Below are 27794 nucleotides of genomic sequence, written 5' to 3'. Positions count from 1 at the left end.
AGGATGGGAAAAGGATGCTGGGTAACAAGAGGCCCAGGGTTAAGGAATGAGAAGTGAGCCAATCAGGATATATGGCCAGGTCAGGAGGTGTATAGGATGGCCTATAGGAATCTTGTATGTGAAACGTGATGCCATTTGAATATATTTGTAGAGATTCCTTTGTCTCCGATAGCACTCGGCTCCTAGGGTTTCAGAAGAAACCTTGTGTGTTCTGAGGGTCATTATGAAGCGAGTCAGACTTGCAAGTTGGTTAAAAATAAATAATACTATGCCTACAAATCCATCTCGAGTTTTATTGAGGCCAGACTGACGGGTAAAGAATTCAATATTGTCACAGCCAGATCCATCTTTTCCACTCTTGCCACTAAGCGGGATCCAAGATAGGGTAGTGTCTAATGGGGGAGGGAAGTGTCTCGGATAATTTACAAGGAGCTCATGGGAGCAGAGGAGACGCAGACCGAGGAGCTGAGGCATAAATGGGATGAGGAGTTGGGAGGGGAGATTGAGGAAGGCCTGTGGTGGACGCGCTGAGCAGGATTAATGGGACTGCAACATGTGCCAGGCTTGGCCTGATTCAATTTCAGGTCGTCCACCGGGCCCACATGACAGTGTCCCGGATGAGCAGATTCTTCGGCGTGGAGGACAGGTGTGTAAAGTGTCTGAGAGGACTGGCAGACCATGTCCACATGCTTTGGGCGTGTCCAAAACTTAGGAGATATCAGGGGTTCGAGGACGTCATGTCTAGAGTATTGAACATGAGGGTGGCAATTAGTCCAGAGGTGGTGATTTTTGGGGTTTCAGTGGCCCCGGAAGTCCAGGGGGAGAAAGAGGCCGACGTCTTGGCCTTTGCTTCCCTGGTCGCCCGGAGACGGATACTTCTAGCTTGGAGGGACACCTGGCTGTCAGACATGGCGAGTTTCCTGGGCTTGGAGAAAATCAAGTTCGCCTTGGGAGGGTCGTTGTTAGGGTTCGCCCGGAGGTGGCAACCATTCATTGACTTCTTTGCAGAGAATTAATCATCAGCAGGGGCGGCGTGGGGGTTAGGGGAATGTGGTATAGGGGGTCATTTAGGCAGCTCTGGGTGGGGTGGGCTACGGCAATTGCACTATGTACTTTGTTTACTGTACAGCCCTTTTGTTTTCTCGATCTGGAATTCCTCTGTTTACAAGGCCGAAAAATACCTCATTAAAATTGTTTGTTAAAAAAAGTTTCATCACACTGCTTTTTTAAAAAAAAAACAATTTTTATTAAGGTATTTTAGGCATATAGAAAAAGTGACATTGTACAGTACAGAAAAAAAGTCAAGACACAAATTACAAATTAAACATAGTGCAAACCACGGCTCTGTTCACGCACGGGCCTGCCTCAATATCCCCCTACTCTACTCTACCCTAGCCACCCCCCCACCACCCCCTCCTGCTGACACTTACTCCTCTGCGAAGAAGTCAATAAATGGCTGCCACCTTCGGGCGAACCCTAATAGCGAACCTCTCAAGGTGAACTTGACTTTCTCTAGGCGAAGAAAGCTATTCATGTCCGATAGCCATACCTCAGTCCTCGGGGGCCTTGACTCCCTCAATGCTAACAGTATTCGTCGCCGGGCTACCAGGGAAGCAAAGGCCAGAACGTCGGCCTCCCTCTCTTCCTGGACTCCCGGGTCCTCCGAAACCCCAAAGATTGCCACCTCTGGGCTCATTACCACCCCAGTTTTCAATACCCGGGACATGACATCTGCGAATCCCTGCCAATACCCCAAGTTTAGGGCATGTCCAGAACATGTGTACATGGTTAGCCAGCCCTCCGGCGCATCTAGCACACTTGTCCTCCAGCCCGTAGAATCTGCTCATCCGGGCCACCGTCATGTGGGCCCGGTGCACGACCTTAAACCGGATCAGGCTGAGCCTGGCGCATGTTGCGGTCGTGTTTACTCTGCTCAGGGCATCTGCCCAAATACCGTCCTCCAGCTCCCTCCCCGAGCTCCTCCTCCCACTTAAGTTTCAGGTCCTCGGTCTGCATATCCTCAGCTCCCATTAGTTCCTTGCAGACGTCTGAAACTCTACCCTCTCCAACCTCTCCCCTAGAAACTACCCTGTCCTGCCTTCCGTTTGGCGGGAGACATGGGAAGGGCGGCACCAGGCTGCGTACAAAATCCCTCACCTGCAAGTATCTAAAGTTGTTTCCTCTCGCCAGGCCAAACTTCTCCTCCAGCGCCCTCATGCTCGGAAAGCTCCCTTCCAGGAACACATCCCCATCCTCACAATCCCCGCCCTCCTTCACAGTCGATATCCCCCCGTTCATGTTCTCTGGGGCAAATCGGTGGTTGCCGCAGATTGGGGTCCACACCAATGCTCTTACCTCCCATACATGCCTCCTCCACTGGCCCCAGATCTGAAGAGTCGCCACCACTATCAGGCTGGTGGAGTACCGTGCCGGCGGAAGTGGCAGAGGTGCCGTGACCAGGGCTGCTAAGCTAGTGCCCCTGCACGAAGCAGCCTCCATCTGCTCCCAAACCGGCCCCGCACCCACCTTCCATTTCCTTATCATCACTATGTTGGCCGCCCAGTAATAGTTGAAGTTCGGCAACGCCAGCCCCCCTTCTCCTCTGCTCCTTTCAAGCATCGCCCTCTTCACCCACAGGGACATCCCTGCCCATACAAATCCCAGAATAATTTTATTCAGCTTCTTAAAGAAGAACCGCGGGATAAAGATGGGGAGACACTGAAAAACAAACAAGAACCGCGGGAGAATCGTCATTTTAACAGTCTGCACCCTCCCCGCCAATGACAGCGGGAGCGCATCCCACCTCTGGACCTCCTCCCTCACCCGTTCCACCAGTCGGGACAGGTTGAGCTTATGCAACCAACCCCAGTCCCGTGCCAACTGAATCCCCAAATATCAGAAACTCTCCCCCACCACCCTGAACGGTTGCCATAATACCGTTCATCCCACCATTGGGTCTGATACATATAACAGCAGATCATCCATGTATAACGAGAATCTGGTTCCACTCTCCCCCGGACCAGCCCTTTCCAGCCCCTAGAAGCTCACAGTGCAATTGCCAGCGGCTCTATGGCCAGTGCAAACAGCAGTGGGGAGAGAGGGCAGCCCAGTCTTGTCCCACGTTGCAGTCGAAAGTAATCCGATGTCGTCCTGTTCATCCTTACACTCGTCTCCGGGGCCTGATACAATAGCCTAACCCAGTCGATGAACCCCGTCCCGAACCCGAACCGTCCTACTACCTCCCACAGATAATCCCACTCGACCCGGTCAAAAGCCTTTTCAGCATTCATGGCTACCACTATCTCTACCTCCCTACTCTCCGGGGGCATCATAATCACGTTGAGCAGCTTTCTTAGGTTGGCCACCAGCTGCCTCCCCTTTACAAACCCGGTTTGGTCTCCACAATTACATCCGGTACACAGTCCTCAATTCTGGTCGCCAAACTCTTGGCCAGTAACTTGGCATCTACGTCGATCAGAGAGGTCGGCCTGTGTGACCCACAAGCCTCCGGGTCCTTATCCCGTTTCAGAATGAGCGAGATGGTGGCCTGCGACATCGTCGGGGGTAAACTCCCTCTGTCTCTTGCCTCGTTAAAGACCCTGACCAGCACCGGCCCCACTATCCCGGCAAATCTTTTGTAAAACTCCACCGGATACCCGTCCAGCACCGGGGCTTTACCCGGCTGCATGACCCTCAGGCCCCCCAATACCTCTTCAATCCTGACCAGGGCCTCCAGTCCATCCACCAACCCCCTCCCCACTCTTGATAAGGTCAGTCCGTCCAGGAATCGCCTCATCCCCCCCAGTCCCCCGGGTGGTTCCGAAGTGTACAGCTTCCTATAAAAGTCCCTAAAGACCTTGTTCAGCCCTGCCGGGTCACCCACTAGATTACCTTCCCCATCCACAACCCTCCCTACTTCCATGGCCGCTTCCCTCTTCCTCAGTTGCTGCGCAAGCATTCTACTGGCCTTCTCCCCATGCTCATAAATCGCACGTTTTACCATTAACACACTGCATATTTAACACTAATCTAATTTATTTGACTTTTAGCCAGTATGTTAGCCCCTGTAAATGGGCTGGAGTTTGTCATCAGCAGAAAGAGACCCAAATGAACATGGTTCAGTCCTGAATGTGAGAAACAGCAAAATCCAATCACTGTCGTTACTTGTGGCCTCGTTGGTGTTTCAGCAGGTGGGATGAAGTAGTGAATCCCTTCCCACACTCGGAGCAGGTGAATGGTCTCCCCCCAGTGTGAGTTCGCTGATGTACAGTGAGGTCAGATGATCGTCTGAACCCAGTCCCGCAGTGAGAGCACCTGAACGGTCTCTCGTCAGTGTGAACACGTTGATGGTACATCAGTTCCCAAGAACTTTTACAGCACTTCCCGCAGTCTGGACATTGAAACGGTCTCTCATCAGTGTGAACTCGCTGGTGCTTCTGCAGGTTGGATGACTCAGTGAATGCCTTCCCACACTTGGCGCAGGCGAATGGCCTCTCCCCAGTGTGAATTCGCTGATGTACAGTGAGGTGAGAGGAGTGTCTGAACCCAGTCCCGCAATCAGAGCACCTGAACGGTTTCTCGTCAGTGTGAATACGTTGATGGTACATCAGATTCCCAGAACTTTTGTAGCACTTCCCGCAGTCTGGACACTGAAACGGTCTCTCCTCAGTGTGAACTCGCTGGTGTCTCAGCAGGTGGGATAACTGAGTGAATCCCTTCCCACACTGAGAGCAGGTGAATGGTCTCTCCCCAGTGTGAACCCGCTGGTGTCTCCGCAGGGCCGCTAACTGAATAAATCCCTTCCCACACTTGGAGCAGGTGAACGGTCTCTCCCCAGTGTGAACTCGCTGGTGACTCCGCAGGGCCGTGAACTGAATAAATCCCTTCCCACACTCAGCGCAGGTGAATGGTCTCTCCCCAGTGTGACTGCGTCGATGAGTTTCCAGCTGGGATGGGGAAGTGAATCCTTTCCCACAGTCCCCACATTTCCACAGTTTCTCCTCAGTGTGACTGCATTTGTGTCTCGTGAGGCCTGATGATCGAGCAAATCCTTGTCCACACACACAACACGAGTACGGTTTCTCCCCACTGTGAACGATGCTTTTTCCTTCCATGTTCAAAGTACGATGATATTCAGGATACGATAAACTGAGGAGTCTGGTGCTTGGTTTGAGTTTCCAGACTTTGAAGCCTCCCCTTCAAACACCCTATGAAACGGATTTAAAAACAGAAAATAGGGAGTGAGAGAGAACCCACAAAAACATAAAGGCAGGTTGTGAAATTGAGCTGAATGAATCTGGTTATTGTGGGGCCGACACTTGGAAAAAGTGACCATGTGACCATGAAAATGGTTGAATTGTTATAAAATCCAATTGACCTCTTTGGGAGGAGCGAGAAAGAGGTGAAGAGGGATTTTGTATATCTACAAGACATATTAAGAGAGCAGTTGGCAAAGCAAATTCGATCTGAGCATCATCAAGAGTAATATTGATACTGAAACTATGCTTCTGGTGGCACATGGATTAGCACTGCTGCCTCACAACTCCAGGGACCTGGGTTCAATTCCGGCCTTGGTGACTGGCTGTGTGGAGTTTGCACTTTCTCCCAGTGTCTGCGTGGGTTTCCTCCCACAGTCCAAAGACGGGCAAGTTAGGTGGATTGGCCTTGATAAATTGCCGCTTAGTGTCCAGGGATGGGCAGGTTAGGTGGGGCTATGGGGCTACAGAGATAGTGTAGGGGTGTGGGCCTAGGCAAGGTGCCCTTTCAGAGAATCGTTGCAGACTTGATGGGGCGAATGGCCTCCTTCTGCACTGTTGGAACTCTATGGTTCTAATTCTATTCTATGAATCTTTCTAAAGCTCTGGTCACCACTCTTCAGGAAGAATGTGAAGGTTCTTGGAGAAGGTGCAGAGGAGATTTACCAGAATGGTTCCTGCAAAGGAGGTTGAGGGGAGATTTGATCGAGGGCCACAACATTATGCCAGATTTCCATCAGGTGGACAAAGAAACTCTGCTTCCGTTCACTGATCGTACAAGCACTAGGGACACAGATTTAAAGTTTGGGGTAAAACCTGGATTGAACTATATAAGATCCTGAGGGGTCTTGACAGGTGGATGTGGAGAGGATGTTTCTTCTTATGGGAGAATCGAGAACGCAGGCATCACTGTTCCAAAGTGAGGGATCACTCATTTCAGATGGAGATGAGGATTTTTTATTCTCTTGAGGGTTGTAAGACTTTGGAACTCACGCCCTTAAAAGGCAGTGGAAGCAGAGTCCTTGAATATTTTTAAGCAGAGCGGGATAGATTCTTGATGAGCAAGGAGGTGAAAGGTCATCAGGGGTAGGCAGGAACGTGGAGTTGAGGTTAGAATGAGATCAGCCGCAACCTTATTGAATGCTGAGCAGGCTCGAGGGGCCGAGTGGCCTGTTCCTAGTTTGTATGTAAAAGGTACAGGAGATATGAGGTGATATGAGATGTATGGTTTTACAAAGCGTGTGGAATGACCTGAAACTTGCTGCCTATGAGGGAGTTTGAAAATAGATACAATGAATGATTTGATTTCAAAAGGAAATTGGATAGACGTCTGAGGGAAATAAACCTACGAGGATACAGGGATAGAGCAGGAGAATGGCACTGACTGGATTGCTCCAGCGAGCTAGCAGGACAGTGATTGACCGTCAGCCAAACAACCTTTATCCCATTTTCAATATTTTTATATCCGCTGAAGAGAAATGTTCAAAGGGGCTGGTTTAGCTCACTGGGCTAAATCGCTGGCTTTTAAAGCAGACCAAGGCAGGCCAGCAGCACGGTTCAATTCCCATACCAGCCTCCCCGAACAGGCGTCGGAAGTGGCGAATAGGGGCTTTTCACAGTAACTTAATTGAAGCCTACTCGTGACAAATAAGTGATTTTCAATTTTCATTTCAAGAAAATTACAAAAAAACCTTTTGGACTGGAAAAGGGAATGAAGGATGACCTGATCCTGTAAGATTATGAACAGGTTTGATATGATCGACAATTGGAAGATGTTTCCACTGGATAAGAATAAATATGAGTTAGTCATTAGTTAATCGAATGTGCAGTTCAGGAGCAGTTCAGACGGAGATCACTCATACATTTCACGTGTGCAAAGGGATTTCCTCAGTTTTCCCACTGGCTAACACTCCAACTTTAAAAGTCCCAAACCATTTGATCCGATTTCAGCACATTGTTATTGGCGAGGGGCAGTTTAACTATTCAGTCCAGGGAGACAAAAATCACTGTTTACCTGAACCTTCTCAGACCCCAACACGTTAACATCTCCCTGTTCGTGTTTGGTCTGTTGTCAATCACACCCAGGACAGACCTGTGGTGGACGGCCTGTACTATTTAGTTGCTTTATTAATTTATGTAATAAATTTCTTACCTTGGCCAAATGGTACCAATCGTAATCGGTTGGCAAAGCATAGTTTCTATCTGCAATATCGATTTCAATGGCTGGGGTATTACTCATCATGCATAGCAGCTGAGAATGTGCTCTATCCACATTACAGATGGTCCTCGCACATGCACAGAGCCCGGCTGTGACTGGTGCATGCGCTGACGGTGCGAGGAGCGGGAAAGAAACAATCGAGCGACTTTCAGGATCGGAGCCAGTGGGTAGCCAGCGAGCAATAGAAGCTGCGGAGTGAGCCGGGAGGCTTCATAAATACCCCGTGGAGGCTTCAACTCCCGAGGAAAATGTTAATGGTCCCGTCTTAAACAGCACCGAACAGAGTGAGAGCTGAGCGGTGACAGGCCCGGGTTACCGGCCGCCATCTTTACAGAGGACACGGTGCCGCAGGCACATGCGCTGCCAGCCTGGACCGGATGCCAACTACATAAGAACATAAGAACTAGGAGCAGGAGTAGGCCATCTGGCCCCTCGAGCCTGCTCCGCCATTTAATGAGATCATGGCTGATCTTTGTGGACTCAGCTCCACTGTCCGGCCCATACACCATATCCCCGAATCCCTTTATTCTTTAGAAAGGCATCTATCTTTTTCTTAAAAACGTTTAAAGAAGGAGCCTCAACTGCTTCACTGGGCAAGGAATTCCAGAGATTCACAACCCTTTGGGTGAAGAAGTTCCTCCTACACTCCGTCCTAAATCTACCTCCCCTTATTTTGAGGCTGTGCCCCCTAGTTTTGCTTTCCCCGACCAGTGGAAACAACCTGCCCGCATCTATCCTATCTATTCCCTTCATAATTTTATATGTCTCAATAAGATCCCCCCGCATTCTTCGAAACTCCAATGAGTACAGTCCCAGTCTACTCAACCTCTCGTCATAATCTAATCCCCTCAACTCTGGGATCAACCTAGTGAAACTCCTCTGCACTCCCTCCAGTGCCAATATGTCCTTTCTCAGGTAAGGAGACCAAAACTGAACACAATACTCCAGATGCGGCCTCACCAACACCCTATACAATTGCAGCATAACCTCACTAGTCTTGAACTCCATCCCTCTAGCAATGAAAGACAAAACTCGATTAGCCTTCTTAATCACCTGTTGCACCTGCACACCAACTTTTTGCGACTCGTGCACCAGCACACCCAGGTCCCTCTGCACAGCAGCATGTTTTAACATCTTACCGTTTAAATAATAATCCATTCTGCTGTATTCCTCCCAAAATGGATAGCCTCACACTTGGCAACATTGAATTCCATCTGCCAGACCCTAGCCCATTCACCTAAACTATCCAAATCATTCTGCAGACTTCCGGTATCCTCTGCCCTTTTTGCTTTACCACTCATCTTAGTGTAGTCTGCAAACTTTGACACATTGCACTTGGTCCCCAACTCCAAATCGTCTATGTAAATTGTGAACAACTGCGGGCCCAACACTGATCCTTGAGGGACCCCACTAGTTACAGGTTGCCAACCAGAGAAACACCCATTTATCCCCACTCTCTGCTTTCTGTTAGTTAACCAATCCTCTACCCATGCTACCACTTTACCCTCAATGCCATGCATCTTTAGTTTATGCAGCAACCTTTTGTGTGGCACCTTGTCAAAAGCTTTCTGCAAATCCAGATATACCACATCCATTGGCTCCCCGTTATCTCCTGCACTGGTAACGTCCTCAAAAAACTCTACCAAATTAGTCAGACATGACCTACCCTTTGTGAACCCATGCTGCGTCTGTCCAATGGGACAGTTTCCCTCCAGGTGCCCCACTATTTCCCCCTTAATAATAGATTCCAGCATTTTCCCTACAACCGAAGTTAAGCTTACCGGCCTATAATTACCCGCTTTCTGCCGACCTCCTTTTTTAAACAGTGGTGTCACGTTTGCTACTTTCCAATCCTCTAGACTCTGGGGTGGTCCCAGTGAATTTTGATAAATTATCACTAGTGCGTTTACAATTTCCCTAGCCATCTCTTTTAACACTCTGGGATGCATCCCATCAGGGCCAGGAGACTTATCTACCTTTAGCCCCATTAGCTTGCCCAATACTGCCTCCCGAGTGATTACAATCATCTCAAGGTCCTCACCTATCATATCCTTATTTCCATCAGTCACTGGCATGTTATTTGTGTCCTCCACTGTGAAGACTGACCCAAAAAACCTGTTCAGCTCCTCAGCCATTTCCCCGTCTCCTATTATTAAATCTCCCTTCTCATCTTCCAAAGGACCAATATTTACCTTAGCCACTCTTTTTTGTCTTATATATTTGGAGAAGCTTTTACTATCTGCTTTTATGTTCTGAGACAATTTACTTTCATAGTCTACCTTACTCTTCTTTATGGCTTTTTTAGTAGCTTTCTGTTGTCCCCTAAAGACTTCCCAGTCCTCTAGTCTCCCACTAATTTTTGCCACTTTGTATGTTTTTTCCTTCAATTTGATACTCTCCCTCATCTCCTTAGATATCCACGGTCGATTTTTCCCCTTTCTACCGTCTTTCTTTTTTTTGTCGGTATGAACCTTTTCTGAACACTGTGAAAGATCGCTCGGAAGGTTCTCCACTGTTCCTCAACTGCTTCACCATGAAGTCTTTGCTCCCAGTCTACCTTAGCTAGTTCTTCTCTCATCCTATTGCAACGCATTTGTTTAAGCACAAAACACTAGTGTTTGATTTTACCTTGTCATCCTCCAACTGTATTTTAAAGTCCACCATATTGTGGTCGCTCCTCCCAAGAGGATGCCGAACTATAAGATCATTAATCAATCTTGCCTCATTACACAGGACCAGATCTAGGACTGCTTGTTCCCTTGTAGGTTCCATTACATACTGTTCCAGGAAATTATCCTGGGCACATTCTATAAACTCCTCCTCAAGGCTGCCTTTACCAACCTGGTTAAACCAATCGATATGCAGATTAACATCTCCCATGATAACCGCTGTACCATTTCTACATGCATCCGTTATTTCTTTGCTTATTGCCTGCCCTACCATCCTGTTACTATTTGGTGGCCTATAGACTACTCCTATCAGTGACCTTTTCGCCTTACTATTCCTGATTTCCACCCAAATTGATTCAACCTTGTCCTCCATAGCACCAATATCATCCCTTACTATTGCCCGGATGCCATCCTTAAAAAACAAAGCTACACCACCGCCCTTACCGTCCATTCTATCCTTTCGTATAGTCTGATACCCTTGGATATTTAACTCCCAGTCGTGACCATCTTTTAACCATATTTCAGTAATGGCCACTAAATCATAGTCATTCACTATGATTTGCGCCATCAACTCATTTACCTTATTTCCTATACTACCAGCATTCAGGTAAAGTACACTTATGCTGTTTTTTATGTCTTTGTTATGAATCCTAACACCTTGATCAGTAACTTTTCGCAATTTATTTTTCCTCTTACCCTTTCTCCTAATTTTCCTTGTCTTTGAACCCATATCTCTACATAATAACCTGTCACATAACCTGCTGCCTTGATCTCCATTAACCATTATACTGTTCATAGCTTTACACTTCCCTTCCCCCCCCCAACTTGCTAGTTTAAAGTCCTTGTGACCAACCTATTTATCCTATTCGCTAGAACACTGGTCCCAGAATGGTTCAGGTGAAGACCGTCCCAACGGTACAGGTCCCTCCTGCCCCAGTACTGATGCCAATGCCCCATGAAATGGAATCCCTCTTTCCCGCACCACTCCTTTAGCCACGTGTTAACTTCTCTAATTTTCTCAACCCTATGCCAATTGGCACGTGGCACGGGTAGTAATCCAGAGATTATAACCCTGGAGGACCTGCTCTTTAATGTAGTCCCTAGTGTTTGATAATCCCCAAACAGGTCCTCTTTCCTAGTCTTACCTATGTTGTTAGTCCCAACGTGGACCACAACAACTGAATCCTCCACCTCCCTCTCCAAAATCCTTTCAAGCCGATCAGAGATGTCCCTCACCCTGGCACCGGGCAGGCAACATACCATGCGGGACTCTCGATCTGGCTTACAAAGGATGCCATCAATCCCCCTAATTATAGAATCCCCTACAACTACCACTTGTCTTTTTGCTCACCACTCTTGAATGGCTTCCTGTACCACGGTGCAGTGGTCAGTCAACGCATCCTCCCTACAGCCCTCTTCCTCATCCACACAGGGAGCAAGTACCTCATACCTGTTGGACAAGGTCAAGGGCTGAGGCTCCTCAACTCCTAAACTCAGGATCCCCCTACCTGCCTCCCTTGCAGTCACACCACTCTGTCCCTGACCACTGTCCGAATTAACAGTACTTATTCTACCGGGTGTGACTGCCTCCTGAAACAAAGCGTCCAGGTAATGTTCCCCCTCCCTGATGTGCCGCAGTGTGTGCAGCTCGGTCTCCAGCTCATCAATTCTGAGCCAAAATTCCTCGAGCAGCCAACACTTGCTGCAGATGTGGTCACTGACGGTCTCAATGGGATCCACCAGTTCCATCATCATACAGCAACAGCACATCACCTGTCCAGCCACATTCAACTAGTTAATTAATTTAAATATATATTTTTAAAATTTTCTTTATAGAACCTCAAGGATAAACAAGAACACCAACCAAAACACAGCCCTCTCTCGCCACTCACCCGAACTCAGTCACTCACCTAAACTCAGATGCACTCTGTTCCAATCAGCACTCCGTGACTAAAGGCACTCCTGCCACACCTTTTGTGCACTCACCTCTCCCAGCACTGTCCCGGCTCTCTCCTCCCACACTTTTTAAATCTCCCGGCTCTCCCCTCCAGCACTGTTTTGCTGTCCCGGCTCGCTCTGCTCCCGCGCTGTTTTCACTCTCCTGGATTGACTGAATGGAGTCTCCAGGATTTGATTTGATTCATTTGTGGGAGTCACTGGCTGGGCCAACATTTATTGCCCATCCCTAATGTTCCTTAAACCGAGTGGCTTGCTCGGCCATCTCGGAGGGCATTAAAAGAGTCGACCACATTGCTGTGGTTTGGAATCGTGTCGGGCAGATCAGGTAAGGATGGCAGATTTTCTTTTCTATTAATTCACGGGATGTGGGTGTCGCTGGCTGGGCCAGCATTCACTGCCCATCCCTAATTGCCCTTGAACTGAGTGCATCTCAGAGAGCATATTAAGAGTCAACCGGCTGACTGGATCTGGATCTGGAATCACATGTAGGCCGACCAGGTAAGGATAGGTTTCCTTCACTGAAGGACAGGAGTGAACCAGATGGGTCTTTGCAACAATCGGCAATTGTTTCATGGTCATCAGTAAACTTTCAACGAGTTCAAATTTCACCTTCTGCCTTGGTGAGATTCATGGGTCGTTACAATAATCGACAATGATCATAGAATTTACGGTGCTGAAGGAGGCCATTGGCCCCATTAGGTCTGCAAAGTATTGAATTCAAATATTACCTTCTGCCTTAGTGAGCGTCAAAGCTCGGAAATCATTAGGACAATGCTGCCTGAAATGATGGCAGAAACCCTCATAACATTTAAAAAGTATTCAGACAGACATTTGAATTGATGTAACTTAAAAAGCTACAGACCACAATCTGGAAATTGAGATTAGGCTGAATACCTACTTTGTAGCCACGATGAGCTGAATGAAATGCAACAGAAACAACAAACTTTAACAAAATCTGGGATAGTAACTCTCACTGCAAACAAGGTCAGCAGTTTGCCCAGTTTACCTGCCAAGTATGCTAATGCGGTAGTTTTAAAATTTACCTGCATACGTAAGAGTACTGTGGTGAACCACTGTGTACACCTATATTAGGGGATGTAAGGTAGGACCTGCACTACAGGTTCGCCGGTAGCCTCTGCCGGCTGGCTCCATCCACTAGGAGCTGTATAAATATGCGTGTCCTCCATTGATCTGCCATTTTGCCAGCTGCAGTAGGAGGCCACACATCTGACTGCAATAAAGCCACAGTTGTACCCAATCTGAGTCTTTGTGCAATTGATCACGCATCAATTTATTGCAGTCAGGTTTTCAACAAAATGGATATCAAAATCAAACCAGATCGCCTGCAGCTGGATCTGCACTCACCCGACGCCAGAAAGGACTTTACTCACTGGCTAGCTTGTTTTGAGGCTTACATCAACGCTGTGATCCCGACGCCAACGGAGGCTCAGAAGATAAAGGTCTTGTATTCTAGGTTGAGCTCCAGCGTGTTCCCGTTGATCCAGGACGCCTCGGGTTATGCGGAAGCGATGGCGCTCCTAAAAGAACACTATGCGCAGAAAACAAACACGCTCTTTGCCAGGCACGTACTCCCCACTCGTTCTCAACTCCTGGTGCGTCCATCGAAGACTTCTGGCGGGCCCTAATCCCACTCGTCCAGGACTGTGACTGTCAGGCTGTTACGGCCGCTGAACATGCTAATCCCCTCATGCGTGATACTTTCATAACAGGGATTGCGTCGGACCGCATCCGAGAACGACTACTGGAAGGGGCCACTCGACCTAGCGGAGATGAAAACGTTGGCGCTCTCCATGACGGTCAGCATCCCGTAATGTCTAGGCGTACCCCCCTCGCCGCGCGGCCTACCGTCCTACCCCTCCTGGACCCCACAAACAACCCCCCCAGCTGGGGCCCAGCCTAGCCAATACGCCTGCGCCGCACGACGATCCACACACCCAGGGGGTCCCCGCTGCTACTTCTGCGGTCAACAGAAGCCCCCCCGCCAACTCTGCCGGGCCCCCACCTCCACTTGCAAGTACTACATAGAACGATACAGCGCAGTACAGGCCCTTCGGCCCACGATGTTGCACCGAAACAAAAGCCATCTAACCTACACTATGCCATTATCATCCATATGTTTATCCAATAAACCCAAATGCCCTCAATGTTGGCGAGTTCACTACTGTTGCAGGTAGGGCATTCCACGGCCTCACTACTCTTTGCGTAAAGAACCTACCTCTGACCTCTGTCCTATATCTATTACCCCTCAGTTCAAAGCTATGTCCCCTCGTGCCAGCCATTTCCATCCGTGGGAGAAGGCTCTCACTGTCCACCATATCGAACCCCCCGATCATTTTGTATGCCTCTATTAAGTCTCCTCTTAACCTTCTTCTCTCCAACGAAAACAACCTCAAGTCCATCAGCCTTTCCTCATAAGATTTTCCCTCCATACCAGGCAACATCCTGGTAAATCTCCTTTGCACCTGCTCCAAAGCCTCCACGTCCTTCCTATAATGCGGTGACCAGAACTGTACGCAATACTCCAAATGCGGCCGTACCAGAGTTTTGTACAGCTGCAACATGACCTCCTGACTCCGGAACTCAATCCCTCTACCAATAAAGGCCAACACTCCATAGGCCTTCTTCACAACCCTATCAACCTGGGTGGCAGCTTTCAGGGATCTATGTACATGGACACCTAGATCCCTCTGCTCATCCACACTTCCAAGAACTTTACCATTAGCCAAATATTCCGCATTGCTGTTATTCCTTCCAAAGTGAATCACCTCAAACTTCTCTACATTAAACTCCATTTGCCACCTCTCAGCCCAGCTCTGCAGCTTATCTATATCCCTCTGTAACCTGCTACATCCTTCCACACTGTCGACAACACCACCGACTTTAGTATCGTCTGCAAATTTACTCACCCACCCTTCTGCGCCTTCCTCTAGGTCATTGATAAAAATGACAAACAGCAACGGCCCCAGAACAGATCCTTGTGGTACGCCACTTGTAACTGAACTCCATTCTGAACATTTCCCATCAACCACCACCTTTTGTCTTCTTTCAGCTAGCCAATTTCTGATCCACATCTCTAAATCACCCTCAATCCCCAGCCTCCGTATTTTCTGCAATAGCCTACCATGGGGAACCTTATCAAACGCTTTACTGAAATCCATATACACCACATCAACTGCTCTACCCTCGTCTACCTGATCAGTCACCTTCTCAAAGAACTCGATAAGGTTTGTGAGGCATGACCTACCCTTCACAAAGCCATGCTGACTATCCCTGATCATATTATTCCTATCTAGATGATTATAAATCTGGTCTCTTATAATCCCCTCCAAGACTTTACCCACTACAGACGTGAGGCTCACCGGTCTATAGTTGCCGGGGTTGTCTCTGCTCCCCTTTTTGAACAAAAGGACCACATTTGCTATCCTCCAGTCCTTTGGCACTATTCCTGTAGCCAATGACGACATAAAAATCAAAGCCAAAGGTCCAGCAATCTCTTCCCTGGCCTCCCAGAGAATCCAAGGATAAATCCCATCAGGCCCCGGGGACCTATCTATTTTCAGCCTGTCCAGAATTGCCAACACCTCTTCCCTACGTACCTCAATGCCATCTATTCTAATAGCCTGGGTCTCAGCATTCTCCTCCACAACATTATCTTTTTCCTGAGTGAATACTGACGAAAAATATTCATTTAGTATCTCGCCTATCTCTTCAGACTCCACACACAACTTCCCATCCCTGTTCTTGACTGGTCCTACTCTTTCCCTAGTCATTCGCTTATTCCTGACATACCTATAGAAAGCTTTTGGGTTTTCCTTGATCATACCTGCCAAATACTTCTCATGTCCCCTCCTTGCTCGCCTTAGCTCTCTCTTTAGATCCTTCCTCGCTACCTTGTAACTATCCATCGCCCCAACTGAAACTTCACACCTCATCTTCACATAGGCCTCCTTCTTCCTCTTAACAAGAGATTCCACTTCTTTGGTAAACCACGGTTCCCTCGCTCTACGCCCTCCTCCCTGCCTGACCGGTACATACTTATCAAGAACACGCAGTAGCTGATCCTTGAACAAGCTCCACTTATCCAGTGTGCCCAACACTTGCAGCCTACTTCTTCACCCAACCCAACCCCCCCCCGCCCCCCCCCCCCCCCAAGTCACGTCTAATGGCATCATAATTGCCCTTTCCCCAGCTATAACTCTTGCCCTGCGGTGTATACTTATCCCGTTCCATCATTAACGTAAACATCACCGAATTGTGGTCAGTGTCCCCAAAGTGCTCTCCTACCTCCAAATCCAACACCTGGCCTGGTTCATTACCCAAAACCAAATCCAACGTGGCCTCGCCTCTTGTTGGCCTGTCAACATATTGTGTCAGGAAACCTCCTGCACACACTGTACAAAAAACGACCCATCTAATGTACTCGAACTATATCTTTTCCAGTCAATATTTGGAAAGTTAAAGTCTCCCATAATAACTACCCTGTTACTTTCGCTCTTCTCCAGGATCATCCTCGCCATCCTTTCCTCCACATCCCTAGAACTATTTGGAGGCCTATAGAAAACTCCCAACAGGGTGACCTCTCCTTTCCTGTTTCTAACCTCAGCCCATACTACCTCAGAAGATGAGTCCCCATCTAGCATCCTCTCCGCCACCGTAATAATGCTCTTGACTAGCAGCGCCACACCTCCCCCCTCTTTTGCCTCCTTCTTTGAACTTACTAAAACACCTAAACCCCGGAACCTGCAACATCCATTCCTGTCCCTGCTCTATCCATGTCTCCGAAATGGCCACAACATCGAAGTCCCAGGTACCAACCCATGCTGCCAGTTCCCCTACCTTATTTCGTATACTCCTGGCATTGAAGTAGACACACTTCAAACCACCTACCTGAACACTGCCCCCCTCCTGCGACGTCAAATCTGTGCTCCTGACCTCTATACTCTCATTCTCCCTTACCCTAAAACTACAATCCAGGTTCCCATGCCCCTGCTGCATTAGTTTAAACCCCCCCAAAGAGCACTAACAAATCTACCCCCCAGGATATTTGTGCCCCTCAGGTTCAGATGTAGACCATCCTGTCTGTAGAGGTCCCACCTTCCCCAGAAAGAGCCCCAGTTATCCAGAAATCTGAATCCCTCCCACCTGCACCATCCCTGTAGCCACGTGTTTAATTGCTCTCTCTCCCTATTCCTCATCTCACTATCACGTGGCACGGGCAACAACCCAGAGATAACAACTCTGTTTGTTCTAGTTCTGAGCTTCCATCCTAGCTCCCTGAAAGCCTGCCTGACATCCTTATCCCCTTTCCTACCTATGTCGTTAGTGCCAATGTGGACCACGACTTGGGGCTGCTCCCCCTCCCCCCTAAGGACCCGGAAAACACGATCCGAGACTTCACGAACCCTTGCACCTGGGAGGCAACATACCAAACGCGAGTCTCTCATGCTCCCACAAAATCTCCTGTCTGTGCCCCTGACTATCGAGTCCCCAATTACTAATGCTCTGCTCCTCTCCCCCCTTCCCTTCTGAGCAACAGGGACAGACTCCGTGCCAGAGGCCCGTACCCCATGGCTTACCCCTGGTAAGTCCCCCCCGCCACAAGTATCCAAAGCGGTATACTTGTTTCTCAGGGGAACGACCGCAGGGGATCCCTGCACTGACTGCTTCTTCCCAGTCCCTCTTACAGTTACCCATCTATCTCCAATCTTTGGTGTAACTAATTCCCTAAAGCTGCTATCTATGACCCCCTCTGCCTCCCGAATGATCCAAAGTTCTTCCAACTCCAGCTCCAGTTCCCTAACTCGGTCTTGGAGGAGCTGGAGATGGCAGCACTTCCTGCAGGTAAAATCAGCAGGGACACTAACGGCATCCCTCACCTCAAACATCCTGCAGGAGGAACATTGCACTCCCTTCCCTGCCATCCCTCTAACTTTCTACCAAGATCTGGCTAACAACGAAATTAAATTTAAAAAAAAATAATAATAATATAATATGGTACTTACCTCACACCAATGGGTTTTATTATTAGGTTAGAGGAGGGCGGCGGGTGGGAGACACTACACATGTAGTGTCTCGGGTTTCCTCTCCACCAGAATTTATTGGTGAGGGACTTCCCAGAAGTCCGCAGGTCGAACTTCCGGTTCCCGCCTTAAACAATAATTTTTTTTAAAAACAACAGCAAAGAGGGACCGAAAACGGGACCAGGTAAGTGTTTACTTAAATACTCACCCACCAGCTGCCTCTGTGCTCCGCTCCCGCTGAAACTCCAAGATCTGCTCCTGTAAGGTAAGTTACTTTAAAATTTCAGTACTCACCCACCAGCAGCCTCTGCACTCCGCTCCCGCTGAAACTCCAACTGTAGTAAAAAGGGCCACGTCACAGCTGTGTGCCAGGCCCACGCAGTCACCGCTATGGTGCCCGCCATCGCCCCCTCTCCCTGCCAAACGCACAATGGGCGCTGCCATCTTCTCCTCCCGGGGCCATTTGCGGCCAGTCGGCGCCGGCATCTTCCCCCCACTCAGTCCATGTGCGGCCATGGGCGCCGCCATCCTGCCCAGCACCATCAACGTGCGTCCCATGGGCGCCGCCATTTTGTCCCGTCCTGAAAAGTGCGCCGCATGGGCGCCGCTATTTTGTTCCCCACAGGACCTCCGGACATCCCACAATCTGGGTCGCCGACACTCTCCATCCGAAACCTCGGATGATCACCCGATGACGCTGGACCAATCTCGTCCACACAACCTGGCCACCGCTTCGACAACGGTGAAAATCAACGGCCACGTGACCACTTGCCTGCTCGACTTCGGGAGCACCGAAAGCTTCATACACCCAGATACAGAAAGGCGCTGCTTCCTCGCGGTCCAACCCGCCAATCAAAGGATCTCCCTGGCCTCCGGATACCACTCCGTCCCGATCAGAGAGTTCTGTATGGTCACTCTCACTGTCCAGAGCATAGAATTCAGTGGTTTCATTCTCTACGTCCTTCCTAATCTCTGCGCTGCACTATTGCTGGGCCTGGATTTTCAGTCCAATCGCCAGAGCCTCACCTTTACATTCAGCAGGCCCCTACCTCCACGCACCGTTTGCGGTCTCGCGACCCTCAAGGTTGACCCCCCCCTCCCTCTTTGCCAATCTAACTGCAGATTGCAAGCCCGTTGCTACCAGGCGCAGATGGTACAGCGCTCAGGACAAGGCCTTCATCAGGTCCAAGGTCCAGCGGCTGCTTTGGGAAGGCATGATCGAGGCCAGCAACAGCCCCTGGAGAGCCCAAGTGGTAGTAGTAAAAACTGGGGAGAAACACAGAATGGTTGTGGACTACAGCCAGACCATCAAATCGGTACACGCAGCTCAATGCGTACCCCCTTCCACGCATATCTGATCTGGTCAATCAGATTGCGCAGTACCAGGTCTTCTCAACAATTGACCTGAAATCCGCCTACCACCAGCTCCCCATCCTGAAATCGGACTGTACGTATACTGCCTTCGAGGTGGACGGTCAGCTTTATCACTTTAGGGTTCCTTTCGGCGTCACTAACGGGGTCTCGGTCTTCCAAAGGGAGATGGACCGAATGGTCGACCAGTACGGTTTGCGGGCCACATTTCCGTACTTAGATAATGTCACCAGCTGCGGCCATGATCAGCAGGACCACGATGCCAACCTCGCTAAATTCCTCCGCACCGCCACTCTTCTCAACATTACGTATAATAAAGCACGACCCGCTTAGCCATCCTCGGCTATGTAGTCCAAAACGGACTTCTGGGGCCTGACCCCGAACGCATGCGCCCCCTCACGGAGCTCCCCCACTGCTCCAAGGCACTCAAACGCTGCCTGGTGCTCTTTTCCTACTACATCCAGTGGGTCCCAAACTATGCAGACAAGGCCCGCCCATTCATACAGTCCACTCAATTTCCCCTCGCGGCCGAGGCACAACATGCCTTCGCCCGTATCAAAGCTGACATAGCCACGGCCGGGATGCACGCAGTGGACGGGGCACTGCCCTTTCAAGTAGAAAGCGACGCTTCAGATGTCGCCCTTGCCCCACTCTAAATCAGGCGGGCCGACCCGTGGCATTCTTTTCCTGCACCCTTCACGCCTCTGAAATTAGTCATTCATCCATCGGAAAAGAGGCCCAAGCTATCGTTGAAGCTGTGCGCCATTGGAGGCATTACCTGGCCGGCAGGAGATTCACTCGTCTCACTGACCAACGGTCGGTAGCCTTCATGTTTAACAACACGCTGCAGGGCAAGATCAAAAATGATAAAATCTTACAGTGGAGAATAGAGCTCTCCACCTATAATTACGAGATTTTGTATCGCCCCGGCAAACTCAACGAGCCCCCAGCACCCTCTCCCGAGGTAGATGTGCCAGCGCACAACTAGACCAACTCCGGGCCCTGCATGACAGCCATTGTCACCTTGGGGGGTCACATGGCTGTACCACCTCGTCAAGGCCCGCAATCTGCCCTACTCCGTCGAGGAAGTACGGACAGTCACCAGGGATTGCCAGGTCTGTGCGGAGTGCAAGCCGCACTTCTACCAGCTGGAACGTGCTCGCCTGATGAAGCCTTCCCGCCCCTTTGAACGCCTCAGTGTGGATTTCATAGGGCCCCTCCCCTCCACCGACCATAACACGTACATTCTCAGTGTGGTCGATTAATAGTCCAGGTTCACCTTCGCCATCCCATGCCCCGATATGACTTCTGCCACCATCATCAAGGCCCTCAACACCATCTTCGCTCTGTTCGGTTTCCCCGCCTACATCCACAGTGACAGGGGATCCTCATTCATGAGTGATGAGCTGCGTCAGTTCCTGCTCAGCAGGGGTATCGCCTCCGGCAGGACGAGCAGCTACAACCCCCGGGGTAACGGGCAAGTAGAAAGGAGAATGGGACGGTTTGGAGGGCCGTCCAGCTGGCCCTACGGTCCAGGAACTTCCCAGCCTCTCGCTGGCAGGAGGTCCTCCCTGACGCACTACACTCCATCCGGTCACTATTGTGCACCGCCACAAATAGCACACCCCATGAACGTGTTTTTACCTTCCCCAGGAAGTCCACATCTGGGGTGACGCTCCCGACTTGGCTCGCAGCTCCAGGACAGGTCCTGCTCCGTACGCACGTCCGACTCCACAAGGCGGACCCCTTGGTGGACAGGGTACACTTGCTCCACACCAACCCTCAAGTATGCCTACGTGGAGTTCCCCGACGGCCGCCAAGATACTGTCTCCCTCAGGGACCTGGCACCGTCAGGTTCCACCCCAGCACACTCCCCTACCCATGCGCCTGCCTCCCCTCCCCCGGCGCTACCAACATTAACCCCACCAGGCCCATCCCTCCCCCCCCCGCTGCCCACACAAGAGGACGAAGAAGATTTTGGCACGCTCCCGGGGTCATCCGACTACTGGCCAACACCAGCACCGACATCGGTGACACCAGCACCGCCATCGCCGCCACCATGACGTCGCTCCCAGCGAATCATCAAAGCACCGTATCGACTGAACCTCGGACGGCTCCGGACCGTCAAAATGGACATTTTTTTCCTTTCCCACTCATATTGTAAGACACTGTACATAATTTGCAACGTTGTATATAGTTCCACACCACCCCCGCTGGACTAATTTTTAAAGGGGGTGAATGTGGTGAACCACTGTGTACATCTGTATTAGGGGATGTAAGGTAGGACCTGCACTACTGGTTCGCCGGTAGCCACTGCCGACTGGCTCCGCCCACGAGGAGCTGTATAAATATGCGTGTCCTCCATTGATCTGCCATTTTGCCAGCTGCAGTAGGAGGCCACGCATCTGACTGCAAAAGGGCCACAGTTGTATCCAATCTGAGTCTTTGTGCAATTGATCGCGCATCAAGTACAACAGCAAATTATTTAACTTCCCCAATATGATCGGTGTAATTAGTCTCAAATTTAACCCGGAATGGTCATAAAAAGTTTCCCCGTCACTCTGATATCTGAAATCTTTATCCACGGACAGAACAGACAAACCATTTTACCTCCCAATGATATTCAGGTCCAGATGATTCGAGTAACTCAGTCAGACGATGATGTGATGTTTGGTTTGAAGTTCCCGTTAGTAAATCCTCCTCTTTCTAAAGGAGTTTCCAAAGGAATTTCACTCAGTCCAGGAGAGAAATTCTCAAGATTCTCACTTCCGGCTTCCGGGTCCTGGACGGCCGCGCATGCGCCCTGTTGCACCTGAGAAAGATGGCGGCCGCGCAGGCGCCCTGCGGCAAAACGCCCACAAAACAGATGACAGCCGTCAACAGGGGCCTATCAGAGAGAAAAACACTGATGCGGCCTCCCCATTCGGGACAGACACCGAATTGTATCAAAAGTGCCGGAACCAATATATCACCCTGAGGAACGTAATGAAATAATGGCGGATAAGGCTACCCAGAATGCCAGGCGCGGATCAATACGCCTTATGTTCGTCACAGGAGTCAGAACGCGCAGGCGTCAGAATGTCCCGCCCCCGGAAGTCGCCTCTCTGCGGAGCATGCGCGGTGCTGCTCCTGGCTGAGCGCAGCCGCAGTGAGAGCGAGTGCGGCTCCCAGAGGATGAATGAGAGCCGCCGCGAGCGGGGACAATGGTGAGAAGCCAACCGCTCGCCCCCCCCCCCCCAAATAAGACCCATTGGTTTTATTGTCAGTCTGCAGACAGGAGCTGGAGAACTGAACCCAGGCAGAGGAGAGGGAGGGAGAAAACTGGGAGTGGAGGAAAGAAATGGTGAGATGGGATTGGATTTTAGCCCTGGGAGGAGGGAGTGTGTGTGGGACGGGGATTTACAGCTTTGGGGGAACAAGAAAGGGAAAAATGTTCCAGAGAAACTAGAATTCGCTGTTCAGAATTTCTATCCTGGACTGACAGTGATGACTTTTGCAAACTACTTTTACAGGATATTGGATGTGAAGGGGCAGCACGGTAGCACAAGTGATTAGCACTGTGGCTTCACAGCGCCAGGGTCCCAGGTTCGATTCCCCGCTGGGTCACTGTCTGTGCGGAGTTTGCACGTTCTCCCCGTGTGTGCGTGGGTTTCCTCCGGGTGCTCCGGTTTCCTCCCACAGTCCAAAGACGTGCAGGTTAGGTGGATTGGCCATGCTAAATTACCCGTAGTGCCCATAAGGGTTGGGAGGGGTTATTGGGTTGCGGGGATAAGGTGGAAGTGAGGGATTAATGTGGGTCGGTGCAGACTCGATGGGCCGAATGGCCTCCTTCTGCACTGTATGTTCTATGTAATGTAATGATTGGCTGACAGAAAACTCAAAACCAAACATCACATCGAAATCTGACAGCCACTCGATTCATCAGGAGCTGAATATCATCAGGCTTTGAAACTGGAAGGAGAAATGTTTGTCTCTTCCGTTTAAGGAAAAAAATGTCAAAGATCAGTGTGACTGGAAAAGCACCGAGACACACACAACACACACTCGAATGAGTGTGTTTCATTGCACTGACTGTGGAAAGAGCTTGAACTAGTTACACAGCCTGAAAGAAAATCACACCATTCACAGCAGGGAAAAACTATACTCCTGTTGCGTGTGTTGACAAGGCTTTAAGTGGGCCGTGTGTTGACAAGGCTTTAAGTGGGCGAGACATAAAGACCCCTCACAATGGAGAAACTCTGGAAATGTGCGGACTGTGGGAGGGGTTTCAGTTACCATCACAACTGGAGGTTCATCGGCACAGTCACACTGGGGAGAGACTGTTCACCTGCTCCATTTGTGGGAAGGGATTCACCCATCATACAACCTTCACACACACCAGCGAGTTCACATTGAGGAGAGGCCATTCACCTGCCCTGTTTGTGGGAAGGGATTCACTCGGTCATCCCGCATTATGACTCATCAACTTGTTCACACTGATAAGAGACCATTTACATGTCCTAACTGTGAGATGAGTTTTAAATGTAAAAAGGATCTGCTGACATATCAACGTCTTCACACTGGGGATAGACCGTTCTCCTGCTCCCTGTGTGGGAAACGATTCATTCAGTCATCCCACCTGCAGACACATCAACTTGTTCACTCTGATAACAAACATTTTAACTATCCTGACTGTGAGAAGAGCTTTAACAAAAAGGATTTACTAACACACCAATATGCTCACACTGGGGAGAGACCATTCACCTGCTCGGATTGTGGGAAAGGATTCATTAATTCATCCAACCTTCTGATACACCAGCAACTTCATACAGGGGACAGACTGTTCACCTGCTCTGAATGTGGGAAGGGATTCACACGTTCATACAACCTTCTGACACATCAGCAGGTTCACAGTGAGGAGACCGTTCACATGCTGAGTGTGTGGGAAGGTATTCATTTGTTCTTCCTACCTATTGAATCACCAGCGAGTTCACACTGGGGAAAGGCCATTCACCTGCTCGGTGTGTGGGAAGGAATTTTCTCATTTATCTTATCTTCTGAAACATCAAGTTCACACTGGGAGTGGCCATTCAACTGCAATGTCTGTGGAAAGGGGGTTTACTCACTCATCCCACCTGGTAACACACCAGCGAATTCACAAGCGACCACGAGGTTTAGATTATACCCTTATTGATGCTGTTAATCATGTCCAGGACTGAATAATGTTCACTCTGTCTTAATCTGCTGATGAGGTTTATAAATGTGAAATAAATCAACTTTGTTTGAAACGTTGTTGCAGATCTTTCTCACCTGAGTGTTTAACATCACCTGTCTGGAGCTCAGAAAGGACAATCTGTGGAAGGATCATACGGCAGGAACAGAACTTCAGCCTGGATACAGTCTTTCAGGGTCACGCTGAGAGGGACAAACAACACTTTGGTCTTTCTCATCCCACTTCACTGACAGCAAAGTCCCCGTGTGGGTTAATCCTGAGGCGTGTAAGAAATGTGTCCCAACCGCTCTCTTCCATGTTTCAGAGCTCCTGGAACAGAAGCTCCTTTACAACTGTGTTCAGAGTCAGGAAGAACAATGGTGAATGCTGGAAATGTGCTGTCAAATCTGATCCTGATTGAATGTAAAGCAGCTGGTTTAAGTTTCAGACTGAAAACGTGTTTGTGTGACAGTCACAATGAATTAATAGAATAGAATCCTACTTAAAATAGATTGATTGAAGTCAGCTTTAAAATAGCAGCTGTTAACTGCTGGGATAATTGGACAACAGTTTCATTCCTGGATAAAGAAGGAGCTCCAGTGTGTGTCCAAGAATTCCCAGTTTTATTTAGGTGTGCTTCCCACATTCTGTCCTTTTAAATAAACCTCAGCCCTACGGGCCTTTAACAATCATAAATATAACAGAGCAAAGGGCGAAGCTGTGCCTGCCCCTTTAACTGGGAGCTGAGCAGTGTCAGAGCCCTGACTGCCCCTTTAAGAATAAGTGATGTGTTCAGCTGAAGATCCCTATTGGCCGTGTTCTGGGTGGTCTCCTTTTTCTGAGCATTCTCAGTGATCCTCGGGTGTGAACCTGCTCTCCTGTCTCTCATTCACTGAATATCTCTGTTCTCTCTCAGATTCTCACTTAACCTCTCTCCACTCTCACACTCACTCATTCCACAGACCGCCTACCTCTCTATCTTTCTCTCAGACACACTCCTTTAACCTTTCTATTTCACAAGAGCGCCTAAACTCACTTAATTTCTCGCTCTGAAGAAGCACAGAACACACTGAACCTCTCCAACATCTCATTTATGGAGACTGAATCTTTTCTCTCTCTACCTTTCACTTTCTCTCTCTCTGATTGGCTCAGACTAACTTTAACTCTCCAATTTTCTAATAACCCTCATTGAGGAAAATTTAATTTTGTATAATGTCCCCTCATTTCTCCCAGTGATATCCTCAGTCCATCTTCCTGTTCAGTTAATATGTTAAAAATCTAATAACCTCACATTTTAATGTTTAAAATGGGAATGGAGGTGAATGTAATGCTGAGACCGGCAGCAATGTGTGTGGGTGTTCTTGATGCTGCCAGAGTGAGTTCACCCTCACAGGCAGGAAGACTGTTCACGGTGATAACATGAAACTGACGCCTGCTGTTTCATTCTCAGGTAACACAACTTCCTGTGCTGCCGGTTCCAAACCGCACATCTCACTTCTGAGCAGAAAATAAATCCAGGGACCACAATCTGGTGAGAACATCCGTCAGTGCGGCCTCTATCTGTCCAGAGTCAGGGCAGAGTCACACAGATCACATTGTGGTGACATTTACAAATGAGCCGGTTATTTCCGTTCAGAGTCTCCATTTCCGGACAGAACCGGCTGGGTCTGTGGCTCAGTCACTGAGTTCCCTCTACTCTGTGTAGCTGGGAACTGATAACCTGCTCCCTTATATTTTATATCATTCTTTCTGTGTTACTTGTTTCCTCCATTTCTCAGCTTTTATTTCTCGCCACCTCATCTTTCTGCCGTTTAAAATCTCAGTTTTGTCTCTCCTTTCCTCTGTATCTCTCTCTCTCGGTGTCTGTATGTTCCTATTTAATAGAGGTGTAGAATTTCATGAAGGTGTTGTAATAGATTAAAGAAAGACAGGAGAAAAACAGTAAGTGGTGGAAAAACTCAGCAGTTCTGGCAGCATCGGTATTGAGAGAAAAAGAGTACACATTTCGTGTCCCTGTGACTCAGAGCAGGAGAAACAGGGATTGTCCCTCTGAGATCAGGGAAGGTGAAGAGGAGATTTAATAGAGGTGTTTAAAATGAGGAAGATTTTGTGATGGTGTCGATGGGGCAAAACGGTTTCCCAAGAGCAGGAAGGTTTGTAACCAGAGGACACAGATTTAAGATATTTGACAACAGAACCCAAGGGGTTGATGTGGAGAATGTTTTTTTTACCGTGATGTAATGTGGAATTGACACTGACAGGCTACTGGAAGCAGATTTACAGTAACTTTCAAAGGGAGTTACACTTGTAGAGGCTAAATTGGCAGTGTTATGGTGAATCAGATGAATTCAACAGTTCACTCAGAATCTCTACAGTGCAAAAGGAGGCCATTCGGCCCATTGAGTTTGCACTATACCAAGGCGCAATCCCCCATCCTATCCCTGTAACCCCACCTAACCCACACATTTTTGGACACTGAGGGGAAGTTGATCATGGCCAATCCACTTAAGCTGCAAATCTTTGAATGCTGGTAGGAAACCCATGCAGACACTGGGAGAAAGTGCAAACCCCACACAGATAGTCACCCAAGGGTGGAATTGAACCAGGGTCCATGGTGCCAAGAGGTAGCAATGATGCCCTTTGCGACAGTCTCAAATTTCCTCTCATGATGTTTTAACATTTGATCTTTTCAATCACTATGTTTCAAAGAGAAGACTGAAACTTTGGTTTTAGCTGTCATATATATTTCCTGTGTGATTGTGCAAATCGAGAACCACTAGAATGATTTCGGTTCCTCTACAGATCCCCCTCAGATACCAGAAATCTCTGGAGTTCCCCATGTCATCATTGCTCTCACCTTGGGTAGAACAGCTCTGAATCAGGTGGAGTCAGTCACACGTGCCTCTGTCATGATGTTTCCATTCCTATTTTATCACACGTCTCCCAGTGACGTTGACTATAACACAGGAACATCATATTATCATTGCTACCTTGCATCTTGCCCTCCTACTATTGTCTAATGATAACAGCAACAGAGTAACACACACCAGAATTGGAATAACAGGCAGGTTGTCTAATAATAAGTGACAG

General features: G+C 49.0%; 1 protein-coding gene and 1 long non-coding RNA gene across 3 annotated transcripts; one reads left to right on the top strand and one right to left on the bottom strand.

The window, feature by feature from the left end:
- Positions 1 to 3804: 3804 nt before the first annotated feature.
- On the bottom strand, positions 3805 to 22314 carry LOC140418570 (uncharacterized). Of its 2 annotated transcripts, none has more exons than XM_072502093.1 (2): positions 22124 to 22314; positions 3805 to 5207 (listed from the first exon to the last, which is right to left on the bottom strand). In XM_072502093.1, the coding sequence occupies exon 2, from the start codon at positions 5112 to 5114 to the stop codon at positions 4161 to 4163; it is 954 nt and encodes a 317-aa protein (XP_072358194.1). In that variant the 5' UTR covers positions 5115 to 5207; positions 22124 to 22314; the 3' UTR covers positions 3805 to 4160. The 2 variants fall into 2 exon arrangements, with proteins under 2 accessions (XP_072358194.1, XP_072358195.1); XM_072502094.1 differs by lacking the exon at positions 22124 to 22314 and adding an exon at positions 6979 to 7119.
- A 353-nt stretch (positions 22315 to 22667) lies between these two features.
- On the top strand, positions 22668 to 26259 carry LOC140418585 (uncharacterized). The gene is made up of 3 exons (XR_011945155.1): positions 22668 to 22719; positions 24792 to 24990; positions 26155 to 26259. It is a non-coding gene; the product is annotated as an uncharacterized lncRNA (long non-coding RNA).
- Positions 26260 to 27794: the final 1535 nt, after the last annotated feature.

The sequence above is a fragment of the Scyliorhinus torazame genome, chromosome 5, assembly GCF_047496885.1.
Source record: "Scyliorhinus torazame isolate Kashiwa2021f chromosome 5, sScyTor2.1, whole genome shotgun sequence".
Taxonomy (NCBI): domain Eukaryota; kingdom Metazoa; phylum Chordata; class Chondrichthyes; order Carcharhiniformes; family Scyliorhinidae; genus Scyliorhinus; species Scyliorhinus torazame.
Note: the sequence above shows the minus strand (reverse complement) of the source record. Positions and strands in the feature narration are given on the sequence as shown.

What these genes read in the sequence shown, in the direction of transcription:
- LOC140418570 (XM_072502093.1), bottom strand. Translation starts at nt 5,114, where the DNA reads ATGGAAGGAAAAAGCATCGTTCACAGTGGGGAGAAACCGTACTCGTGT.